The sequence below is a fragment of the Pipistrellus hanaki genome (assembly GCF_964339955.1).
Source record: "Pipistrellus hanaki genome assembly, chromosome: 8".
NCBI classification, from domain to species: domain Eukaryota; kingdom Metazoa; phylum Chordata; class Mammalia; order Chiroptera; family Vespertilionidae; genus Pipistrellus; species Pipistrellus hanaki.
The window spans coordinates 55,614,941-55,639,180 of record NC_140510.1 but is presented as its reverse complement, the minus strand read 5'-3'; the positions used below and the strand labels follow the sequence as shown (position 1 = coordinate 55,639,180).

At 51.9% G+C, this 24,240-nt stretch overlaps 1 protein-coding gene across 2 annotated transcripts; it reads left to right on the top strand.

Moving 5' to 3' along the window:
* The first annotated feature begins 1,660 nt into the window (after nt 1–1,660).
* SCLY (selenocysteine lyase) lies at nt 1,661–23,297 on the top strand. Of its 2 annotated transcripts, none has more exons than XM_084892772.1 (12): nt 1,661–1,874; nt 5,932–6,044; nt 8,931–9,031; nt 10,672–10,852; nt 14,652–14,779; nt 15,222–15,386; nt 16,199–16,305; nt 17,177–17,213; nt 18,793–18,876; nt 19,295–19,397; nt 20,629–20,704; nt 21,978–23,297. In XM_084892772.1, the coding sequence occupies exons 1-12, from the start codon at nt 1,786–1,788 to the stop codon at nt 22,129–22,131; spliced, it is 1,338 nt and encodes a 445-aa protein (XP_084748898.1). In that variant the 5' UTR covers nt 1,661–1,785; the 3' UTR covers nt 22,132–23,297. The 2 variants fall into 2 exon arrangements, with proteins under 2 accessions (XP_084748898.1, XP_084748899.1); XM_084892773.1 differs by lacking the exon at nt 1,661–1,874 and adding an exon at nt 2,175–2,309.
* Nucleotides 23,298–24,240: the final 943 nt, after the last annotated feature.

Genomic DNA, 24,240 nt, shown 5'->3' with positions numbered 1-24,240 from the left:
AGGCCAAGCAGAGGCACCGCAGATCCTGCAAGTCCCCATCCCTAGGCCAAGCAGAGGCACCGCAGATCCTGCAGTTGTCACTGGAGCTTGTCAGTGCCCCTGGAACTCACTGGCAGGGCACTAGGCATCCTGGGTCAGGAGGTCAGCAACAGGCCCGCCCACACACTTTATTTCTGCCCTTTGACCCTGGGCACGAGTTCCCTGCCAGGGTCCTGGCACATTCATGGGTGCCAGTGCAGGGGAAGGGTGTCAGCGCCTGTGGTTAAATTCTGACTTCAAAATATTTGACATAAAAAAATGCTCTATCAGGGATCAAGTTTTTTAAAAATGACATTTCCACAGCACTGGACCTTCCCTTTCTGTCCAGGGAAACCCCATTTTGTTAAGCAGCACACCCAGCTCATCCCACTGCCATAAGCACCTACCTAGTCTTTGCCCTCTAATTCAGTGGCGTGGGACCCTGACTTCCAGGCCTTGTGGCTTCTTGGGGTCCTCACACTCAGGGCATAGTCACCATTCTGCTTCCTGTCTGTGTGCCCCATCAACCTGGTGATTGTTGATTTCTGATCTCCCAGGATTGGGACATCGAGCTTCCAGCCAAAAAGGCCAGTCTTGAGCAAGTCGTTGAAAAGCCCAATTAAAATTCAACTTCTTGATTTCTTTGGCGTGTGGCCCGAATTCAAATTCTGGCTCTATCACGACCTATGTGAACTTGGGCAAGCTGCTTTTCTGTACCTTAATTTCCTATATAAAATGGGGATAGCTACCTCCTTAATGAGGGTGTCATTGAGATTAGTTTGAATACATGAAAAGTGCTTAAAACAGTGCCTTGCACATGTGGGGTCCGCAAATAAACTTGGAGACAGTTATGCAAAGGGTGGCCAGTGCATGGCTTCACTCGAGTTCAAGAACCTGGACCTTTGCCCTTAACACTTTCACAACTGACATGGTTTACTGGGTCCACGAATGTTGGCATTTCCACTTGACTGTCCAACAACTCATCCAAAACAGGTTTCATTCCTGTCCAGATGAAGGCGCTGTCTTCTGAGTCACTTCGTTACCCCTGGCCTCCGCCCTCCCTCCTGCCCCACATCCAGCTCTCCCCCCTTTCCTGTCCCGGCCTGAACCTACCTTGAATCCACCTTCCCTGCGTCTCCACGCCCACTGCTCAGTGCTCATTTCTCGCCTATACTCCGGACCCTCGAGTCCATACGCAGTTGAAGGAGCCCTAATTCCACTCTGCAGAGGAACCTGCGGCTGGGTCCGTGGACGCATGTTTTAGGAGATCCCGGGCACGAGGATGCAGAAGCGTGGCCCGCCGGCCTCCGCACCCGGCCCTACTCCGAACCCCGCGTGCCGTGTGTGCAATCCTCACCCCGCACACGCCGCCCTGGTGTCGGGCGCCGCCTCGCTGATTCGGCGGACTCGCGAAGGGGCCTGGAGGGTGAGAAGCCGGAGAGACGCCCCCAACCCGCGACAAGTGAGACTGGGACTCGCGGGAGTTCCCGCCAGGAGTTAGCTACCGGGACCACGCCCTCCGTGACGGGACGGCGCCCCGCCCCAGGGCCGTCACCTGACCGCGCGCAGCCAATCAGTGTTTCATCCTCTCCCAGCCGCCGCAGTGTGGGCCCGGCGTACGCAGCTCAGCCAATCGGGACGCGCCCCGGCCTCGCGGTCCCGTTTCCCCTCGCGAAGCCCAGAGCTGACAGTTCGGGCTTCAGTGGCTGGGGGGTGTGGGCTGCGCCTGGGCCCGGTGAGCGGGAGCCGGGTCGCGGCGGGATCGGGATGGAGGCGGCCGCGGCACCGAGCAGGCATGCACGGGGGCGTGTGGCGAGTCGGCCCGGCGGCAGCGAAGAGAAGAGCCCGCCGGAGAGGTGCGCGCTGTGAGGGGGAAGGCGAGGGAAATCGCCGGCTCCCTCCCCCGGGAAGTTCTCCAGGCGCCGCGGTGCTAGGGGTTGGCCTGTCCCGCCCAGGGAGGTCAGAAGCGGGGAGAGGGGGGTGATGGTCACCTGCGGGGAGGAGCCCCACGCGGGGTTGCAGTGCTGGCCGGCTGGCCACGGGGGAAGCCTGGGTTAGGGATGAGAGCTGGAGGGCGAGCTGATGCGAGGCGTGGTGTGGGGAGGGCCCGGGAGCCCGCCGCGCCGGTCCGGGCACGCTCCGCGCGGGGAGAGGGAACGGCAGGTTAAAGGCCCCGAGCGCACCAACGAGCCTGGCCGGGGCCGGCGGGAGCGCGTCGGAGCAGTCGGCGGCGCGTGGCCCGGCGGCGCCTCAGAGCCCAGGAAGCACTTTGGGACGTATTTATTCTAAAGGTGTGGCGGAGCTTGGAGGTTTGAGCCCGGGAGTGATGCAATTTAATTTTATTGTATCCTGGCTGCCTTGTGGAGAATAGGAATGGGGGTGGGGCAGGGAAGGAAGCAAGGAAAGCGACTGGGTCTCTATAATGACCTAGGAGGGAAGAAGTGATGGCAGAAGCGAATGAACTGAGACAAAATCCGCTAGACCCGCTGATGCATTGGTGTTGGAGAGGAGGGATAAGAAGGATGCCTCCCCCGCCACTGGCCTGAGCACCTGGGGAAGTAGGGATGAACTCAGGGAGAGTAGCGCGTCGGTCTGTGGGGGTGAGGGTGAAAGTGGCATTTTCTTGTTTGTGAATCTTGGCCCTCCTATTCAGTTATGTGTTAAATACTTTTTGTTTTGGGTAATCCTCTTTACCTGAATATGAAGAATAAATCAGACCAGCTCTTTCATTAGTCATTCTACTCTAGTTGGGAGAGAACGAATGGGAGCTGGGAAGATGTCCGCTAGGACAGCGGGGGCCAGCCTTTCGGACCTCACGGACCACCAGTGGTTGGGGACTGCTGCCCTAGGGAGACCGAGTGGAGGGGAGATTCAGGGTGCCTTTTTGCCTGTTTAAACAGAGTTTACCTTGTCCATACTATTGATAGCACTTTAAGGAAGTAGCAGGTAATGGAGCAGAGTAACCTGCAAAGTGTTCCTCTGAAATTCAAGCCATAAATGAGCCAAGCAGCAGGTTGAAAAGCCACAGTCACTCAGCTGACACTAGTAGCTTGAGGGGCTCTGGGTCACTTACTTATAGGAAGTGAGAGCCAAGCTGGGGCGCTGGCAGCTTTACATCACAGCAGGACTGGGAGTGTCCTAAAACTGGAACATCCAAGGATGGCTGGTCAAACTGCCCAAAGCCCCGGTGCCCTGTACCTATCAGGAAACTCTGAACAATTTTTAGACAAGATGCTGCATTAAAACATTCATGGTTAAAAACAAAAACAAAACCAGGCTGTCAGACCAGCGGTTTACTAGGAGTTGTAAATGCTGCGTTTTGCTGTCTCTGGGTTTGGGCCTGACTTGTGTCGGTGGGAAAAGAAACAGCCTGGTTGTGCTACAGCCAGGGTTGCGATGTCGAGACCAGTCCTGACCATGCTCCCACACACCATCCAGGTGTTCCAGTCTCTCAGGATGTGTTAAGGACTTGGTCTTGTTGTAAGAGAACAACTGATTTTTTTCTAAGCATTGTAGGCTTTACAAATAGTAGACATAATTATGAAAAGCCACCTTAGCCAGTCAAACTTTAAGACTACTGAGAAGAAAGAACTGTCTGAATTGATACTCAAATTCCAGGAGAACATCATTCAAGCCCCTAAACTAGCAGAACCCATAAGAGGCCAACCCCCGACAAATCTACGGTATAACAAATTTGGAATTAAAAGTCTCTGCCTCCTGCCGGGCCAAGGTCGCTCCGTGATTGAGTGTTGACCAGTGAACCAGGAAGTTGGCTTCGATTCCCAATCAGGGCAAATGCCCAAGTTTCCGGCTTGATCCCCAATGGCGGGCATGCAGGAGGCAGCTGATCATTGATTCTTTCTCATCATTGATGTTTCCCTCTCCCTTCCTCTCTGAAATCAATAAAAATATATAGATATATTTAAAAAGCCAAAGTCTCTTTATCTTTTTGTGCCACCTATTTTTCTTTTGAGTTACCTAAAATTGATTATTCGTTTCTCCTCACTAATAGAAGTGTAGTGTGTCCCATACTTGAAGAAGCTGGAAATTAGCTCATGCATAGTTATAGTAGTTCTTAGTATAATATTATGATAAGCAGAGAAATATAAAGTAACATTTGTTCACATCTCTTTCTATTGTTTCACAGTTAGTAAGGCAAAATGGAATATCAAATTTTTAATTAGTTTTTTCATGAGTCTGTGTTCCTATAGATTTTCCTTAAAAATCTTTAAGGAAAAAATGCTTTGCAGTGTTTTTGCATTCAGAGCAGTTACTTTCTGTAGGATTAATTCTGAGATGTAGTAAGTAGTTAAAAAGGAATATATGCATTGATTAACAAATTGGAATTTGTTTGCAACTAATTGAAATAAAAAATTATATCAGTATCTATGTTACTTGCCAAACAGTATTATTTAAGAGTATAGGAAAAATTACAAATAAGACTTTAGATGTATGAATTAGGTTAAAAATAACTATAAGACTAAGCAATAATGTTAAACATCTCTTTCCTGATTATAAAGTCTTGGTATGGTGTTATGGCTAAATTGTATCTGAATTATAGCTTACACCCTCTTAAAATTTTGAATTATGTATAAAGAGAACTAAGTATATAATTGGCTTCCATGATGGTAAAATATATTTATAAAATTATATATTAAAAGGCTTAATGGAAATACATTAGAGTTTCAGAAGATTAAATATTTAAGCTTTGCTTCATGACAACTACCTATTGCATGTTACATAAAATAGCTTCATTGTTTTATAAGGTGCTCTTAGTTTTCATGAACAGTTTGACAATTCTAGATGATAAAACATTGATTAAATATTGTACTTTATTAAGGAGGGATCACAGAATTAGATTGTTTATGTTAACTGAACCCATAAAAGATGGGTTACTTTTTTTTCACATAGTGCAGAGCTCATGAAGAAAAGGACAAATGTCATGAAGGGCCAAACCTCTGACAGAATTGAATAAGTTTGGGCATGAATTATGCTTACATAGATTAAGATGATTTCCTAAAAACAAAAACAAAGTAACTGTCTAATAGCCATGGTTAGTAACTATGTTTGAATCTTCATGTGGCTTGGTTTAAACACTGTTATTGACTTAAAAATCAGGTAAAATAATTTCTACTATCAGGCTGGTTACCTAATGTATATAGTTAGGAAAATTTCTGAAGGTTTTTGATATGAGTAAGAAGAAACACAGGTAAATTCTACTGATGAGGATCTTTCTGAGAACATGCCCTTCCTGTGACATTTTACTTTGTGATCTTATGAACGGAGCCCCTGCTGTGTCCCAGCCATTGTTCTCGGTGCTGGCCTCCAAGCAGTGAGAGGAACTGGCAGAGCCCTTGCAGCTGACATCCTATTACTCTCCATTGATGCAGACAGGAATCAAGGGACAGGTCTAGGGAGAAACTGCTGGGAAGGAGGGGGTGGGGGGCTGCCGAGAGCCTCACCAGAAGGTCAAATTAGAGCAAAGATCAGAAAGAATAAGTCGGGGAGCAATGGTCATTCTAGAAGGCAAAGAAACCCGCAAGTTCAAGGGGGAGAGCAGCAGGCCTGCCCCAGGGTCGACCTGCCCCCTGAGGGAGACGAAGAGGGAGAGAGTGGGAAGAATGGGTGCAGGGCTCACCCCGGCCTCAGCCTTCACAGAGAACTGGTGAAGCTATCAGAGCAAGCGGGGAAGAAGGGGCCTTTGGGACGCACCGCTCCCCAGGCCAGCATGGGCCTGACCCTTACAGCGGCTGGTGGGCGGTCCAGGCCGCGGACCGGACCACCAGTCCTTCTCAGGGGGGAACGCGTGTAGGCTGAGGGCTCGCTGCCCTTGCTTTATTATTTATTAGCTCCTGTGATGTGATAGACCTGGTGCACCTGTAATCCCACTCCCATCGCCTTTCTTTCCTCCAGGAGGGTTTACATGGACTACAACGCAACCACCCCCCTGGAGCCAGAGGTTGTCCAGGCCGTGACCGAGGCCATGCGGGAAGCCTGGGGAAATCCCAGCAGCCCTTACCCGGCAGGTAATTCTAGGAGATGCGCACAGATGGCAGATAGGCGGCAGAGGCATCAGGGAAACGACACCACGCGGAGCGCTTGGTTTTGAATAGATTTTCTGTGCACTGCAAGTCTAGCTTCATTCTTGGCAAGTTTTTTTTTTCTTCGAGAAGTCCAACTTGGTATGTTGACTCTTGTTGTACCATAGTTTTTAATCTTTAACATACATTCCTGTCTCCCTTTCCAAGATGAACAGGATGTCTTAAGAGTTATAGCAGTGCCTCGAGCCCTGTAACGTATCTGTCTCTGTTGATCCTTATAAAGTTTGCAAAATAAAATTTTTAAATCATCAGGATCGAATATAATCCTGGCCTTTTAAAAAAAGAAAAGAAAATCACTTTTAAATTCTTTAATTATAAATATTCTTATTTCTCATTTACTCTCATTTTAATGTAGAGTAATGCTTTTCAACCCTTTTCATCTAATGGCACATCTAAACTAATTATTAAAATTCTGTGGCACACCAAAAAATGCATTTTTTGCCCATCTGATTAAAAAATAGGTATAATTTTGATTGGTTTACAATAATAATAATAGTAATTACTTACCCTTTTTACTCCAAAGTGACTTGTTAAAAAATCAGATGCCTATACTTGTGTATAAGGATTTCTGGTACCAAGAATTAACCAATCAGCTGAAACCTTTATATGTGTTGTGACCAATAAGATGCATCTCTATTATATGACCTATATATTTATGGTTCAAGATAGGCATTCCCCCAGTTTGCTACTGTGTGTTGGCTGTTGTCATTTTTTTATTTGACAATCTAACGGAAAGAGGTCAATACCCCTGGTTAAATAGTCATGTATTGCACATTTTTAAAAATTCTTGCAGCACACTGGTTGAAAATCACTGATGTAGAGCATTAAATTGGAGGTTTTGGAAAACAACTTAAAATCACTAGTTCCACAGCAGAGTTACATGATGTTTTTCAGCTGGTGAGCAAAATCGTACCCTTCTGATCTAATGTTTATTGGGGATAATAAAGATAAACTATCTTAACTGGGTTACAGTGACCGAAGATAACATTCAAACCGACTACTGTCCTGGGATTTTGTAATATCTGGGTACAATTTCACAGGCTATAGTGGACTTTCTTATCCATTTACTTTTGTAATTCCATAGCAACTTGATAACGAAAAGCATTTTTAAAAGCTGGTACTAGTCATCGTTAGCATATTTGTTGGTTTATTTGGTGCATGTTTCTGGCTAAACTATACATTTCCTTGTCCCTAATATTTCCTCTAGTAAAATTGAGCTTTATGATACACTAAATGTGAGAATATGGAGAACAGTTAAATGCCAATAAAAAGCAATTAATATGAAGAAGTTTGGGAACAACCCCTCCAGGAGAAATAATGTTCTTGGCCCCATGAAGGTCGTCAGTGGATTCTCAGTCCTTGTTTCCACAAATTAAGAGCCACAACTAAAAAAATGCATCACAGTTCACTTTCTGTTGGTATTCAGTAGGAATTCATAAACATAAAGGAAAACCACCTTTATGACAGAATGACTTTATTATGGGGTTGGCAGTTCCCCCGGGCCTGTCCAGTGGCATCTTCTGACAGTATTGAGGCCGGCCTGGCCTCATGTTAGAGACCTGGACTCACCTCCAAGGACCCAAGTCCTGCTCCACGACACACAAAATGAGACTTCTGTGAGCTTTTTAACGGAGTCGTTCGTCCAGCGTGCTTCACCTGCGCTTGCTCTGTGCCTGGTGGGTACAGCAGCAACAGCACAAAGTCCCTGCCCTCACGAGGCTTCCGTTCTAGTGAGGGGGCAGACCGGGAGCCGACAAATGTGTGTGTTAGGTGAACAGGCTGTGGGGCCTGAGAGACAGGATGCCGGGCCCTGCTGGGTGGGGAGGAGGGCACTGCCTCTGTGGCCGGACCTCTGAGGTTTAGGCATTCGCACGGAGGCGAACAGGACGCACTGCAGCTACAGGGAGAAACGGGTGACAGGCGGGTGTAGGCGGGTGGGCCTGGCTCCCACCTGACGGAGATGGCGAGTGCCTGGAGGGTTCTGAGCAGAGAAGAGACAGCATTAACCCAGCTGTTAGGACAATTTTGAAAATGAAATTATTTTAATAAACACTGCCTTTATGGGATCTCATTTTGAGGGACACTATATCTGTTCAAGTTTTATTTGTTTGTTCTTCCCAATAGGACTGAATAGTCAAAAAAGTTTGGAGACTGCTGGCCGTAGGCTACTTAAGTAAGCATGGCCATTGCGGTTTTTAGAATTCCCCTCCTGGAGCCTTCCTTTCCGTGCCTCCTGACGTTTGGTCCTGGTTTCCTGGAGCCAGTGAGCCTGGGAGGCGGCTGGGCTGCGTGCCCCTGTGTGAAAGCAGGTGCTGCCCTGAGGCAGGGACCTCCTCGTTACCGGGGGGCCTGCGCGGGGAGGCAGGGCATTGGACTTGGTGCTGAGGGGTGATGAGTTCCAGTTCTGCTTGTTTTTGTTGTTTTGCAGCGTGGCCTTAGGCTTTCCCGTTCTTTCATTCTCCTGTCGGGAAGAGCGGGAGGCAAAGCGATGGCCACAGCCTCCCTGTCCTCCAGCACCCTGTGAGGCGAAAAGCTTGAGCAGGGACCTTCCCCTCCAGGCTTCCCCCAGATTTGTTCCTGGCCCTCACTAGCTTCCGGGGATCTCAGCTCTGGTCCCTGAGTCACTAATACCTCACTGCGGCCCTTGCCCCGGGTTACTTCTAGGTGTTACTGTGATTACGCCGGCGGGCCATGTTTCCTGTTAGAATTACCCACTCAGACCTCTCGCTCCTTCGTGGCTAGTCATTCTTTAAACGTGTCAATTGCACTTGATGAAGTGACATTAATGAATGTCCATTTTGGTCCCTCAAGGTAGGAAGGCCAAGGATATTATCGATGCAGCTCGGGAGAACCTTGCGAAAATGATAGGCGGGAAGGCCCAAGACATCATCTTCACTTCCGGGGGCACTGAGGTAAGGTTTCTAAAGTCTCATCCTTTCAGCTGTAGTTTTTTGGCTTGTTTGTTTATTTATTTATTTATTTATTATTGATTTTAGAGAGAGGGAGAGAGAGATAGAAACATCAGTGATGAGCCGGGACCGGTTTGGCTCAATGGATAGAGCGTCGGCTTGGGGACTGAAGGGTCCTGGGTTCGATTCCGGTCAAGGGCATGTACCTTGGTTGCGGGCATATCCCCAGTAGGGGGTATGCAAGAGGCAGCTGATCGATGACTCTCTCTCATCGATGTTTCTAACTCTCTATCTCTCTCCCTTCCTCTCTGTATAAAATCAATAAAATATATTTAAAAAAAAAAAAAGAAAAAGAAAAGAAAAAGAAAGAAACATCAGTGATGAGAGAAAATCATCCATCAGCTGCTTCCGACTGGGAATCAAGCCCGCAACCTGGGCATGTGCCCCAACCAGGAATCCTGCCTTTATGGGATTTCTGGTTTAGTTTTAACAAGAAACAGAAGGGTGCCTGGCTGGTGTAGCTCAGTGGTTGAACATCAGCCTGTGAACCAGGAGGTTACCCGTTCGATTCCCGGTCAGGGCACAAGCCCACCACACTCCCCTGTTGTCCACTTCTTTCTCTAGGAGACCGACGCTGTTAGCTTCGTGTCCTCCAGAGGTAACCTGTGGGTAAAATGCCAATAGACGTGTGGGTTTATATCGTCTTTTCTCCTTCCTTCTGTACCTGCTCAGGGATCTTGGTGCACATACAAGCAAATGTGTATACACCTCGCCTTTCTGTGAAGGGTGTGGGACACTGTGTGTAACGTCAGCTGCCTCTACATTTAGCAAGTGTGCGCTCTTTTGGTGTCAGCCACAGAGCGCCCCTTGGTGTTTTTACATCTGCTCGTGCTCCGCTGAATAATGTTGCATCATTTATTTAACAAGCCCCGTCACTGATACGCATGGAAGAGCTCTCCAGGCGTTCCCTGTTACAGCGCTGCAGTCAGTAGTCTCCTACGTCCGTCACCTTGCTTCTGTGCAAGGGCAGCCGTCGGACCAAGTCCCTGATAGACTCTGAGTCAGACTTTGCTGATGGAGCTGCCAGAGCGCCCTGAGTAGAGGGGCTCCACCAGCAACGGGCCTGGGAAAGGTAGTGTTTTTTGACGGATTTTTAAGTTTGTTTTTTTAAAATATATTTTATTGATTTTTTTTACAGAGAGGAAGGGAGAGGGATAGAGAGCTAGAAACATTGATGAGAGAGAAACATCGACCAGCTGCCTCCTGCACAGCCCCCACCGGGGATGTGCCCGCAACCAAGGTACATGCCCTTGACCAGAATCTTCTAGTCCGCATGCTGACGTTCTATCCACTGAGCCAAACCGGTTCCGGCAAGATTTTTAAGTTTTAAAAGTGCATAAGTTGCTTATGCAGACATCATCATGCAAAGCAGGTATAACTGACCAGAAATTAGTTCTGAGGTTTTTGAAAGTTTGAAACCTTCAGGTCTTTGCCGTTGGGCCTTTCAAAGGGCACAGTTCAGGAATTGGCTTTTTCTTTCTGTCTTAGATGTTAGCCACGAGGAAGTCCCAATGGGAGAGGTTGCTGTCCCCACTCTCCCCTCGGGGCAGTTTCTGTCAGTGGCTGTTTGCATGTCTCTGCAGTCCAATAATTTGGTGATCCACTCGGTGGTGAGGCAGTTCCAAACCATCCACACCTCCAGGGGGGACACAGCCAAGCGGCCCAGCCCAGCGGAGGGGGCCACCCCCCATATCATCACCTGCACTGTGGAGCACGACTCCATCCGCCTGCCTCTGGAGCACCTGGTGGAGGAGCGAGTGGCCGGTGAGTGCCTGCCGAGACTGCAGCAGGGACGGCGCTGCCGACCACCTGGCTGATCCGGTGGGGGGGCCCCGGGGACAGGGTGAGCCATCGCCCTCCTGCGCTCGGGCTTCCTGGCTGTCCTCATGTAGGGGACACAGCCTGACCCTCCTGGCTGCCCCCTGGGTGTCAGTAGATGCCATGAGGTTTTCTCTTAAAAAAGTGGCAACCAGGTGTGTGCAGATGATGTTTCGGGCTCTTGTATACAATATTTAAATGGCATCTCTATAATGCCTATAAAATGCTAAATGGTGCTTTTCATTGTTTGATTTTAATAATTAAATTTTGGCTTCTACTCCTAATAGGAAGAAGAATCAAATAGGCATCCCCTTCAGGGGGTCAGCATCAGGGGCTCTTGGGGAGGCTGGGCAGGTTGGCCGGCCTCCCCCAGAGCAGTGCCCGGCGGCCCGAGGGAGGAGTCGGGCTTACCTGAGTGACGATGGCCCTGACATCGTCACACAGGAGGATCCGGTCCTTCTTTCACTTTTCCTGAGATTCCAGGTTAAGACCACTGACTTGAAACTGTAAGAGCCTCCCCAGCCCCCGCCCAAGACAGCCATGGTTAAGTCTCCTTTACATAAATTATTCCTTCTGGTCGTCAGCTTTCCTACTGAATCTGCCTGGGACCTGAAGGCGGACCTGGGAAAGCAGTTTTATCGCAGAGATGAAGGGCTGTAACAGAACTGCTGGGGTAGGCCAGGTGTTGGTTTTCCTGTGTGAAGACTGGAAAGGTTTTCCGCCTCCTGGTCTTTCTGCTCTTGCCTGAGTGCACCAGTCTCATGAAGGGGGGAGAGGAAGGAAGCTCAGCTCTAACCTTCCTATTAGGTTGCAGTTGCTCACATCCCTGCTGCCTCTTTTCTGTCTTACACGGGAAAGGCAACTTAGTATACAGTGTTATCAGTTCCTGTTGCCTTTTCCCTCTTAGTTAAAGTTACAGAAACGTTTACAAAGTATAAACATACTCATGATAGAAACAATGGAAACGTTATAGAAAGGTATCAAGTACAAAGTAAAGTGGCCCCCAGTCCTGTCCTACTCAAGCCCACCTGGAGTTTCTCTTATGGTTCACATTTCATTTTAACTACTTCCAACTTAATACATAATCACTTACAAACGTAATCTCCGCTTCAGCTCAAGCATCTGTTTGCTGATACTCCCACCCCCATATAAAACGATGACTTTGACCGTTTCACACCCCTTCCACCTCTCCCAATTGCTTTCTTTAAATAAATATATATTGGTTGCTTTCAGAGAGGAAAGGAGAGGGAGAGAGATAGAAACACCAATGATGAGAGAGAATCATTGATCGGCTGCCTCCTGCACGCCCCACACTGGGATTGAGCCCGAAACCCCTTCATGTGCCCCGACAGGGGAATTGAACTGTGACCCCCTGGTTCGTAGGCCGATGCTCAACCACTGAGCCACGACAGCCAGGCCAATTGCTTTCTTTATAAATCAGCTTTCTGGAGATGTCATTTACATGCTGCAGAGGCCATTAGGCTCCCTGATCTGGACTTCCATAGAAATGGAATCATGTAATAATGCATGATCTTTTGTGCCTGGCTTCTCTCAGCATAATGTTTTCAGGTTCATCCATACTGTAACTTGTGCCAGCACTTAATTTCTTTATGTGGATGAGTAAATCTCATTTCATGTGAATAATATTCTCATTTTATTCATCCATTCATCAGTTAAAGAGCATTTGTCATTATGATAATGCCAGTACGAGCATTTGTCTGTAAGTGTATTTGTGTGTTTGTGGGCACCTTTTCATTCTCTTGGTTTTATACCTAGGAGTGGGTTAGCTGGGTCTTTGCTAACGGTGTTTAGCCTTAACCTTTGTTTCCAAAGTACCTGCACCATTTTGCATTCCCACCAGTAGTCATAAGGGTTTCAGTTTCTCTATATCCTCACCAACATTTATTAATGTCTGTATTATTTTTTTATATATTTATTTTTTAGCGAGAGGAAGGGAGAGGGAGAGACAGAGAGGAATATAGATGTGAGAGCAAAATATCAATTGGCTGCCTCCCGCACACCCCCTACTGAGGATCGAGCCCACAACCTAGGCATGTGCCCTCACCAGGAATCAAACTGGCAACCTTTCAGCGTATGGGACCATGCCCAACCAACTAAGCCACACCAGCAAGGGCTTTATTATTTACGAGAGGCCCGGTGCACAAAATTTGTGCAAGAGTAGACCTTCCTTTCCCCGGCTTCTAGTACCAGCTTCCCTCCCGCACCTGGGACCTTGGCTCCCCTCCGGCTGCCAGCAGGCACCCGGGACCCGGGCTTCCCTCGCAGCCCCAGCTTCATCTGGAAGGATGGAAGGACGTCTGGGAGGCTGTATGGTCTAATTAGCATATTGTGCTTTTATTATTATAGATTATAGCCATCTTAGTGGATGTGAAGTGGAATCTCATTGTGGGTTTGACTTGCATTTCCCTGTGGCTATTGATATTGAGCATCTTCTTCATGAAAAGACAGTTCTGGCCAGGCTGCCCTCCCTTTGCCTCTTGTCCGTATCCTGCAGCGGATGTGTGAGTTCTTCCCCTTCTCCTGGGCCCTCCCTGTCCTGGAGCCCCTGGGCCTGCCCCTTCTGGCTTGGGCATGTGATGCCACCCACTTGCTGGGTGCAAGGCAGGGGTGTTCAGACACCAGAACCAGTCCTCTGCCTGCCTCGGTCATCAGCCCCACCCTGCTCTCCACACTGTGCACCCTGAACTTGGATGGCCACCGGATCTATTCAGACATTAATGTTCTGAGTTTGCTTATCCTATTTCTATTAATCAAATGCCACTCTTTCTGAGGATTCCTCAGCTTCCCTTATCTATAGGGTACACCTCTTAGAAATAGATCTGTTCTCTTGTTTCTGAGGGACCTTGAGGGGCAAAAGGGTGTGTTTGTCTTTTGTTTTGTTTTGTTTTTAATCAGTATTATGTTCTCAATGTCCAGATGGCCCAGGTTCCTTCTAGCTACATTCTGAGAGAGAACAGATGAGTTACCATAGCCCTGGGGCAGTGCTATAAACGCCTCCTATTGTCCCCTCGGTGAATGCCAAGGGTCTCTGATCCTTTTTTCTGACATGGGTGGGGAAATCACTTCCCAGATTCCCAGATCAGTGCTCCTCTACCTGAGGCCTGGTCGGTCTGCTTTAGCAAAGACACCACGTCTGGAAGAGCAGCCTTAAGTAAGAGCTTATAACATGGAATGTGTGGGGTCTACTGTCCTCTTCTGTGATCATCCTTGCCTGTGTTGGGCCCTCGCTCCGCTGTGTGCAGCCTTGATTGGTTTACTGTCTTGGCTGCAGGGGCGGGCGGTGTCTGAGGCTTCCTCGCGCTTGTCTCCACTACCCGAGCTCTCACCCGGGAAGCCAAGGCACCAACTACTAAGTGTTCCCAGGTGTGTTCATGTTTGTGTTTGCTTTTGAACCCAAACCCTCTATTTAGTCACCCCACTGTTTTCCCTGTGCAGTGAGTGCCGGGAACGAGCACTGGCTCAGCGCCGGGTGTGTGGAGGTCAAGTTCGTGGGCCCCTGAGATGCAGAAAGGAGAGCGTTCCACAAAGTGAACCCACCAGCTGAGGCTTCATTAAAGAAGCATTCAAGTCGATCATTTCTGGTGGGATGGCAATTCCTTTTTTGTAGTTTTCAGAATGTTTACAATAAATTACGTTTGTAATCGTGGAAAATGCGTTTGTGGAGCTGTGTCTTAAGTGAATCGTCAAGGAGGGTCCTCACCTCGGTACTTTGTTCCATGCTCAGAGGTCACCTTCGTCCCTGTGTCCACGGTGAACGGGCAGGCGGAGGCTGACGACGTCCTGGTGGCCGTCCGCCCGGCCACATGCCTGGTGACCATCATGCTGGCGAATAACGAGACCGGCGTCGTCATGGCGAGTCGCTCTTTCCTTTTTCGCAGACCCGGTGGGAAGGGGGTGGTCAGCCCTGCCAGTATGTCCATCCTCTCAGCTGGGCCTCTTCCTCTTCTTTTATGTTTTTTAATTTTAATTTTTTTAAATGTACTTTATTGATTTTTACAGAGAGGAAGGGAGAGGGATACAAAGTTAGAAACATCAATGAGAGAGAATCAGTGATCAGCTGCCTCCTGCACACTCCCTACTGGGGATGTGCCCACAACCAAGGTACATGCCCTTGACTGGAATCGAACCTGGGACCCTTCAGTCCGCAGGTCGATGCTCTATCCACTGAGCCAAACTCTTCCTCTGGCTTTTAATTCTGTAGTGTTTTTGGTCTGTCCCAATTAGTGTCTCCTTCTTTCATTCGGTTTTCATCAAATCCAAGCAACATACCAACCCTTGATTTTTCCCTCTTCAGCCCATCCCTGAGATCAGCCGGCAAGTTAAAGCCCTGAACCAGGAGCGGGCGGCTTCCGGGCTGCCTGCCGTTCTCCTGCACACGGATGCCGCGCAGGCCCTGGGGAAGAGGCGCGTGGACGTGGAGGACCTGGGCGTGGACTTCCTGACGATCGTGGGGCACAAGGTGCGCACCCAGAGGCCTGCTTCCCTCCCAGGGGAACATGGCTCCATGACTGGATGCTCGCCGTTTACCATCACCTGTCACCTCGGGCACCTGCGGGCCCACTGAGAGCTGGACCCTGGGATCCAGTGACAGCAACTCCCTGCTCGGAGGAGCTTACAGAAGGGGGCCAGCGACAGCTAGTGTGTCATGTGACGAGTGCCATAGCTGGGATAATGGGGCACCCAACCCATAGGGGCGGGAGGGGGCAGCCAGGAAAGCAGTGGGAGGGCACTAAGGGTCAGGGGAGGTAGACGCAGGTGGGCTAGCCAGGTGGTGTGTGTGCCCTGCAGCAGGGAGTGGCAGTCCGCTCAGCCCTCCCGCGAGGACGGAGATGCGGGCTTCAGGAAAGTGCTGCTTTCTCTCACGGGGTTTAAAGTGGGGCTCCTGAATGTAAGGGTTTAGTTCTGTGGCGCAGCTTTAAGGTGGAGAGAGGGCTGGTTCACGTGAAGACCTTGGCAGTGCAGGGGGCCTGGGCCTCTGGTGCTTGGTTCTGCAGCTCAGGGCTTGCTGGGCTCCAGAGGCCAAGCGACTGGCCTGGCATCGCGGCACCTAAAGCCCTTGTGGGATTTCTGTGTGAAAATGTGGACTCACACCCAGACACAGCCCTCGTCCAGCCTGCCCGCCTTCCGAAGGCTCCCGTGACTCCAGCATGTGCGGGGCAGTGACCAGGCACAGCTGTGGGCCGGCCCGCACGGTGCAGTGTCTCTGTGCCTCAGCGATCAGTTTTCATCCTGGGAAGCTCCTTGCTTATAACGACTGCCTTCTCCTTTCAGTTCTATGGCCCCAGGATTGGAGCCCTGTACGTCCGAGGGCTCGGGGAACTGACCCCTCTGCACCCCATGCTGTTCGGAGGCGGACAAGAACGGAATTTCAGGCCAGGGTAAGGTGGAGGTTAACGAGGCTCTGGCTGCTGGCTGGGGTGTGCCCCCAGGGCTGGCTCTCTCTGTCTCCGGCCACACATGGACCGCACAGCCCCTCACTGCTGAGCCAGCCCGGCTCTCCCTCCGAGCCCCCACTCAGCACTCACAGACCCACAGGTTTTTGGAGATGAAGGACATCTCTGTGTCTTTAAGTGTTTTAAAGTGTTGGTCTGTACCCTGGCCAGCATTGCTCAGTGGTTGGAGCATCAACCACACGCTTAAGGGTTGCAGGTTCAATTCCCAGTCAAGGGCATGTATTTGGCTTTCAGGTTTGACCCCTACCCCCAATCAATGTGTCTCTCTCACATTGATTTCTCTCTCCCATCCCACCCATCCCACACCTTACCCAGCATGACCTCAGAACAGAGCCTGGACTTATGTAAAATACAAAGCTGACACTTTGCGGGGAAACAAAAAACGGAAAAAATTGCCCGGGCCTAGGACTTGGCAGTGCCTTCTCTGCCCCAAACCTCTAGTGACGGTTCATCCGTCCATGGTGGAGAGGCACTGCTGGGCCTGTGGACGGAACAGGGAGGGAGAGCTCTCTGACCCCGCCCGTTGTAGTGGGGACCAAAGAGGCGGCTGAGGGTCTGCAGCGGGAGGGTGGTGTCCCTGGTCCGGGCAGATCTGTCATCGAGGACCGGGAGGGGAAAGGGGGGCCTGCCAGCTGCCACTGGGCAGACAGTAGACTGCAGGAGGGCTGGGGGCCTGTGTGGCACATGTGTAGAAAGGGTGTTGGTGTGATTTTTGTCTTGTACATAAATGGGATTCCTTCCTGGGACATCTGTCAGTTGGTTTGCATACAAATAGGATTGACTCCCTGTCTTACAGGACGGAGAACACCCCGATGATCGCCGGCCTCGGGAAGGTAAGCCTGTGACCCTGGGCAGGTGGTGGGAAACAGCCTTTCTCTCGCGGCTGCCATACTCACCGCGCTCGGACCCAGCGGTTCTCTGTGACCCCGCTGGCTGTCCCGAGTGTGACTCAGTTCTGACGCCGCCTGGAGGCAGCTGTCCCAAGAGATCCCACACTTTAGACTCTAGTCCCAAGTCCAGGTTGTCACCCGGGCTTCTGAGTGACGGGCTAAAATTGGAGGTCCCCTTAGCCCCCCACCATTCAATTAATTTGCTGAGGGGCTCACAGAACTCAGATCCCTGGTCTCATAAAAGGATGTGATGCAGGGGAACCTCCCTGTGGAAGAGATGCAGAGGAAGGCCGGGGCTGCCACGCTCTGGGTGCCACCCCCAGAGCCCCACGTATCGATCCACCCTGAAGCTCCCTCTACCCTGTACTTGGGTTTTTATGGGTTTCAATGGGTCCTTAATTCCATATCCAGCCAGTCCTCTCTGGAGAATGGGGGTGGGGCTGAAAATCCCAGGCTCCTGAGATGGCCTGGACTTTTGGCAACCAGTCCCCCACTCAGCAGCCACCCAGTGAGGCCTCATTAGAACAAAAGGTACTCCTGTCACCAGGGGAATTCCAAGGGTCCACGATGTATCCCACTCTCCCCTCCATCATCCCCCTCTCCCTGTGGGGCCGCCCACCATCCACGCCCTCACTTCTGGAATCTAGGAGGTGCCCTTGACCTTGCTCTTATTCCCATGCTTGACGTAGCAGCCAGGTCTGTCTGTCTGTCTCCACAGTAATAGTGAGGATCTGCCTCTTGTCGGTTTCCATGGCCACCGCCACCTAACCAGGTCATCCCCATCCTTTGCTGACACCTGCCAGCCTCTTCCCTTCTCCACACACGGAATGGTGGGTGACCGTGCAGGTCGGATCCCCTTCCCAGAATCCTTTGTCCTGTGATTTAGGCTCAGGTCCCACTCACCTCGGTGGCTGCCCCTTCCCGACTCTGCGTGCCATCGCCACACCCCTCCCCTGCGTGCCCGTGTCCCTGCAGATCATCCACCCAGGCAGTGTGAAGCGCCCACCTGTCCCCGTGTGTGTGTCCGTCCATCCCTCCGTCCCTGGAACAGTAGGACGTGCTTTGAGGGCTGACATCCTTTTTTTTTTTTTTTTTTTTAATATTTTATTGAATTTTTTCAGAGACAAAGGGAGAGGGATAGAGAGTTAGAAACATCCATGAGAGAATCATCTATCAGCTGCCTCTTGCATACTCCCTGCTGGGGATATGCCCGCAACCAAGGTACATACCCTTGACCGGAATCAAACCTGGGACCTTTCAGTCCACAGACCGACGCTCTATCCACTGAGCCAAACCGGTTTTGGCAAGGGCTGACATTCTTCCTGCCCTTATGGGCTGTGGCAGCTCTGATACGTGGCAGTTTCAGGAGATGCCTGGTCAAGTACATTCCTGTGGACCTAGTGCAGTGACACTCCAGGCACTTAGCTCAACCGCCAGTCAGTCACCAGGAATTGCCGCCCCTGCTCCGTGAAGCTTTGTGGTCCTTGGCTTTACAACACGTGGACGCCCTCCGTGTCCCTAGGCTGCTGAGCTGGTGGCAGAGAACTGCGAGGCTTACGAGGCCCACATGAGGGACGTGCGCGACTACCTGGAGGAGAGGCTGGTGGTGAGCGCCCCGTCAGCCCCAGGGGAACGGGTGTCTTTGGGGCCTCATCTCCTTCTGCCAGTGGGCACTGAGGGCGGGGACTCAGCCAGCTGGGCATGAGACAGGAGCCAGAGTCAGAACCCAGAGAGCGACCCCAGCAGTGGGTTGCTTTCCAGACTCCAGACAGAGATGCACCAGAGACGGTGCCTTAGTGATCAGTGTAGATTCGTGTGTCAGGATCTCATCTCCTTGTTGGCTTTGCTTCCACAGCCAGTCTAGATAGGTGCTTCCCAGTGGGAATTAGTTCATGTGTTGAGGTTGAGGTTTTGTTTCCCAGGAAAGTCTGAAGGTGAAGAAAATGGGCGGGAGGGGGAGGGGAGAGGGCGGGGCGGGACTTTGGAGCCCTCACGGACCAACTGGACATTTCATCCATCTTCAGGCTGAATTCGGTAAGAAGAAAATCCACCTGAACAGCCAGTTTCCGGGGACTGAGCGGCTCCCCAACACCTGTAACTTCTCCTTCCGGGGACCCCAGCTCCAAGGTGATGACGGTCTCCTGGTCTCCGGGCGTGGGGCGGGCTGGGCGGGGCTGTGGGTCGCCTGCTAAGGCCCAGCGGCTGCCCTGTCCCAGGTGGCCTGGGCTGTTGCAGGCCTGCCTCTCCCACTGCTCGGCGCCCAGGCCCAGGAGGAGGGCGTGCTCAGCGGTCCTCCCGCCCAGCTGAAAGCGGTTCAGGAAGGAGATAAAATGAACTACGTTTTAGGCTAGTTAATCCTTTTTTTCCCTTCTTTTTAAATATATTTTATTGATTTTTTTTTACAGAGAGGAAGGGAGAGGGATAGAGAGTTAGAAACATCAATGAGAGAGAAACATTGATCATCTGCCTCCTGCACACCCCCTACTGGGGATGTGCCCTTGACCGGAATCAAATCCGGGACCCCTCAGTCTGCAAGCCGGCGCTCTATCCACTGAGCCAAACTGGTAGGGCTAGTTGATCCTTATTTCCAGCAAATCTTACAATATATTTTATGAAAGTTAGGGAAAGTAGATCAACTGAAAACTGGCTGTGAGGAGGGAAGAGTGCAAATCTAGGGGTTTCCCGGTTGCTGAGACACTGCTCCCATCAGGGAAGAGAGCTGTCCGGAGTCCTGGGCCAGTCCAGGGGTGACCTGCCGTGTTTCACTGGGAGGTGGAGTGAGCCGCAGCTCAGGGCACACTCGCTGCTTCGTCCTGGGTGACGGAGGACGGGCAGCATCGCGGCTGCCTTTCTGAGGCCCTGGGCTGCGCTGCCTTCTCAGCGGAACCGGGCAGATGGGCGTGTGGCTGCGTCTCCAGGCGTGGTCACTGTGGGAACCCAAGTTCCTGTCCTTTCCCTCTTCCCGGGGCAGACTCTGTGTCACTGACAGCCTGTGTTAATGTGAACGGGGCCGAGATGCTTGTTACTGTTGTCGTCTCCGCCTGGAAGAAGAGGGAGGCCTCTGGCTTCACGAGGGCAGCTGCCTAGTGTCCTGCCTTTAGAAAAGTCTAACTTACTGCCAGGACAACACTTACTAAGTGTGGCCGCTAATCAGAATTCCACCCTTACTAGACAGTGGTGGGAAACGACATTTCTGAGGACAGTTTTGTGAGCAGAACAGTGCCTGCTTCTCCACAGCCAGGGAGAGGAAGCCTGCTCCCAGCCCCCTGTGGTTTCTCTCACTCTGCTGGGTGGGCGGGGGGCACAGGGAGGGGCCCCCCAGGACTCTCCGCCTCAGGGGGCTGTGCTCTCTCCTCAGGCCGCTCGGTGCTGGCTCAGTGCAGGACGTTGCTGGCCAGCGTGGGGGCCGCGTGCCACTCGGACCAGGGGGACTGGTGAGTGCTCTCCAGGACGCAGCCCAGAGCTGTGCCGCCCGGTGGGGACATCGAAAGTGACCCTGTGCAGGCCTCTGGACCTCCGGACCAGCAGCTCTCACATCTGGCAGGGGTGGGGAGGGGCAGGCATTAGGCCCAGGAGCCCGGTGTGGCAACCAGACTTCAGGTCAGGAGCAGCGAGGGCAGGTCACCCGGATCCAGAAAAGGTCCCATGGGCATGTCCCTCACCGAGCTTTCAGGAGCCGTCGCTCAGGGAATGCTCACCATGATGCTCGGGATGATCTGAGTAGCCCATTTCTAAGCTGAGGAAACTGAGACAGAGAGGTCAAGATGGCAGTTGCAGTCGGCAATCTTAACAGCCACAGAGGTGGGGTGGAGGGGACGAGGAGGGGCTGACAGCACAGCTCAGGAGGCACAGGTGTCCCGTGTGGCCCCTGAGTGGGTGGGAGGGGGAGAGCGTGGAGGCAGGTGTCCACTGCCCTGTGGGTGGAGGCGGAACCCTGTGGCGGTGCCTCCTGTAACAGAAGTGAGGTCTCCCAGCCAGGAAGAGCTGTGCTGTCACTGCCCAGCACAGTCCTCCTCTCAGCGGTGACAGGGTCAGCCGCAGATCGGCCCTAAGCTGAGTGACAGAGGTGATGAAATCCCCTGCTGCCTGGCCCGTACACGATGGCCTGGATCCTGGGGTTTCAGGTGCTGAAGTCCAGCAGCCCACGCTGCCTTGCTGTTGAGCCCCTGGCCTGTAGGTGGCCTGTGAAGGCAGAGCCTGCTCGGGGATTTGAGGATCCCCACAAGCTGCACACACCCAGCTTCAGAAGTGGCTCCATTCATAACATATAGGCTGGACCCATGTGCAAAAAGCCTTGTGCTGTGTGCTGTGAAAACCCAAACACTTGGTACGCCACAGCCTCAAACACTGGATGCAAAACACTCCACCGTGTGTGTGTGTGTGTGTGTGTGTGTGTGTGTGTGTGCGCGTGCGCGCGCGCATGCACCTGTCTCTCTGTCTGCATGTCTCCGAGCCCTGGAAACCCCTGCGTGTTAGGACTGGAGGCTGAGGCTCTGTGCTGGGAGAGCCAGAGGACTGACTGTGCGGGACTTTCCGGCACAGGAGGCCCGGGGTCTGGAGAACCAGGGAGGCTTTGGAGCTGGCCTGGGAAGTCCGGTGGCCGGGGGATGCCTGCAGAGGGGGTGGGGAGCTGGCCAAGAGCACAGGGGCCAGGGCCTTCCCTGTCTTTTCTCTGTGACAGCTAATGCTGGCCTCTCGCCCCTCCAGGCCGTCCCCGGTGCTGCTGAGCTGTGGCATCCCCTTCGACGTGGCCAGGAACGCGCTCCGGCTGAGCGTGGGCCGCAGCACCACCCGGGCCGAGGTGGACCTCGTGGTGCAGGACCTGAAGCAGGCCGTGGCCCGGCTGGAGGGCCAGGCCTAGTGTCGAGGCCACCTCACAGGAAGCCTTCCCTACAGAGTCAGTGGGCGGCAGCTCCCTCTCTGTACGTGGGTCAGTGTGGAGCGGGTCCCCCGAGCACAAAGGCCCGGGACACACACATCTGAATGGGCCTATCGCTGTCACTGCTGCCCAGTGGCCCAGGTTGAAGTGGAGACACTTTGGCTGTGCCCACACTCCCCCTAGGAAGTGATTGCCCCCTTCATGGAAGGTGGCATTTTTATCAGGAAGATGAAATCCTAGTATTTATAATTGACTAGAGGACCGGTGCACAAAATTTTGTACACTCGGGGGGAGTCCCTCAGCCTGGCCTGTGCCTTCTTGCAGTCCAGGATCCCTCGGTCCTTACCACCCATCTGCAGTGGAGGCAGGAGAGGCTCCTGCCACTGCCACCACCGCTACACTCACCAGCTGTGAGCCCAGCTTCTGGCTGAGCGGTGCTCCCCCTGTGGAACACACTGACCACCAGGGGGCAGCTCCTGCATTGAACATCCGCCCCCCGGTGGTCAGTGCACATCATAGCGACCTGTCCTTCTGCCATTCAGTCAATTTGCATATTAGGATTTTATTACATAGGATTGTTGCTATCATGGAAATAGGAAAGGAAACCTGGTCTTTGCTACAATCACAGCCACTCTGTACGTGTTTGCAGAGCGGTCAGTCTGCCTGTGCACCCACCCCTCCGGCCCTTGTCAAGCCCTTTCCAGGTGGCCAGGCCCAGGTCCCCCCATTCCCAGCCCTGCCCGTCCCTCAGGACTCGGGCCTCCCCACCCGGAGTCCTCAGGGCCCTCCTGTCTTTCCCCTCAATCGCTTACTCAGGGTCTCAGCTCACAGGGCACTGAATTGGGGGCCGCCAGGCCCATGTGACTGGGTTGTTCCCAAGGTGGAAACCAGTTCCTCCCTCGCTCAGCTTTTACCTGATTTTACCTGCAGAAGGATTCTTCTATCCTCCCAAATGCTTTGTGGGGTTCTGGAACACTTCAAATGCCATGTCCACACAGACTTTACATAGGAACAACTTTTTAATTCACACTTTTAATGTGCAATTTTAAGGCTCAAAGAACTAAAAAACAAAACAAAACAAAAAGAACTCAATGACATTGAGGATACAATTGTTAAAAAACTAATAAAATAAAAAAACTAATAAAATATTCCATTGCGTGCATTGGGTGTATTCTGAGTGGGCGCTCCTCTCGGGGCTCCGGAGTGTGAGCTGCTTGTGCGGAAACCCCAGCTCATCACCGCGCAGTCTCCCTTCAGCTTAGACATTCACCTGGAGCCTGGCTGGCGTGGCTTAGTGGTTGAGTGTTGACCTATGAACCAGGAGGTCACAAGTTGATTCCCGGGCTCCATCTCCAGGGTGGGGCATACAGGAGGCAGTCGATCGATGATTCTCATCATGGGTGATTCTATATCTCCCTCTCCCTTATTCTCTGAAATCAATTTAAAAAATTAAAATTAAAATAAAAACACAGTCACCTGATACTGTCTGGAAGCCCTGGGAAGGCAGGTGCCTGATGTGCAGTGTCCCCTCCAGGGAGGCTGTGGCTGCCCAGCTCCAGGTCTGGGAAGTGCACCTTGTGGCTCTGAAATATGCACCTGAGACCGTTCTCTGCAGCCCCTCAGACTCTCACTGGTTGGTGGGTTGGCTGAGGTGGTGCCTTCAAACCCTCAGTCTCCCTTGGGGACTTCCTATCCAGGGCCCACCCTGTGCCCAAGGCTGGCCCTGCACAGCCAGCTGAGGCCAGGACCCAGCACAGGTTTCCAGGTGGGAAGGCTCCTTGTATGGCGATAGAGCCAAAGCATTTAGACCCCAACACACCTGGTGGTAAGTTCCCCGGAATGGCTCCATTGTAGGTGGGTCTGCCCTCCTGTGACTAATCTCCCAAGTGGCTTTCTCAGGCCAGCACGGGCTCAGGGCTGCTGCCACGCTGGGGGAGCAGGCGCTGGGGGCCTGCCGCCCTCTTGAGAGGATCTTGTAACTAAGTTCCAGCTTTATGTGGGAAGTTCATGCCAGACTGAGACATTTCCTCGACCCTCGCCCCCTTCTCTCCCCCCCACACCCCCGGGAGGAAGAGGCATGGCCCAACAAGA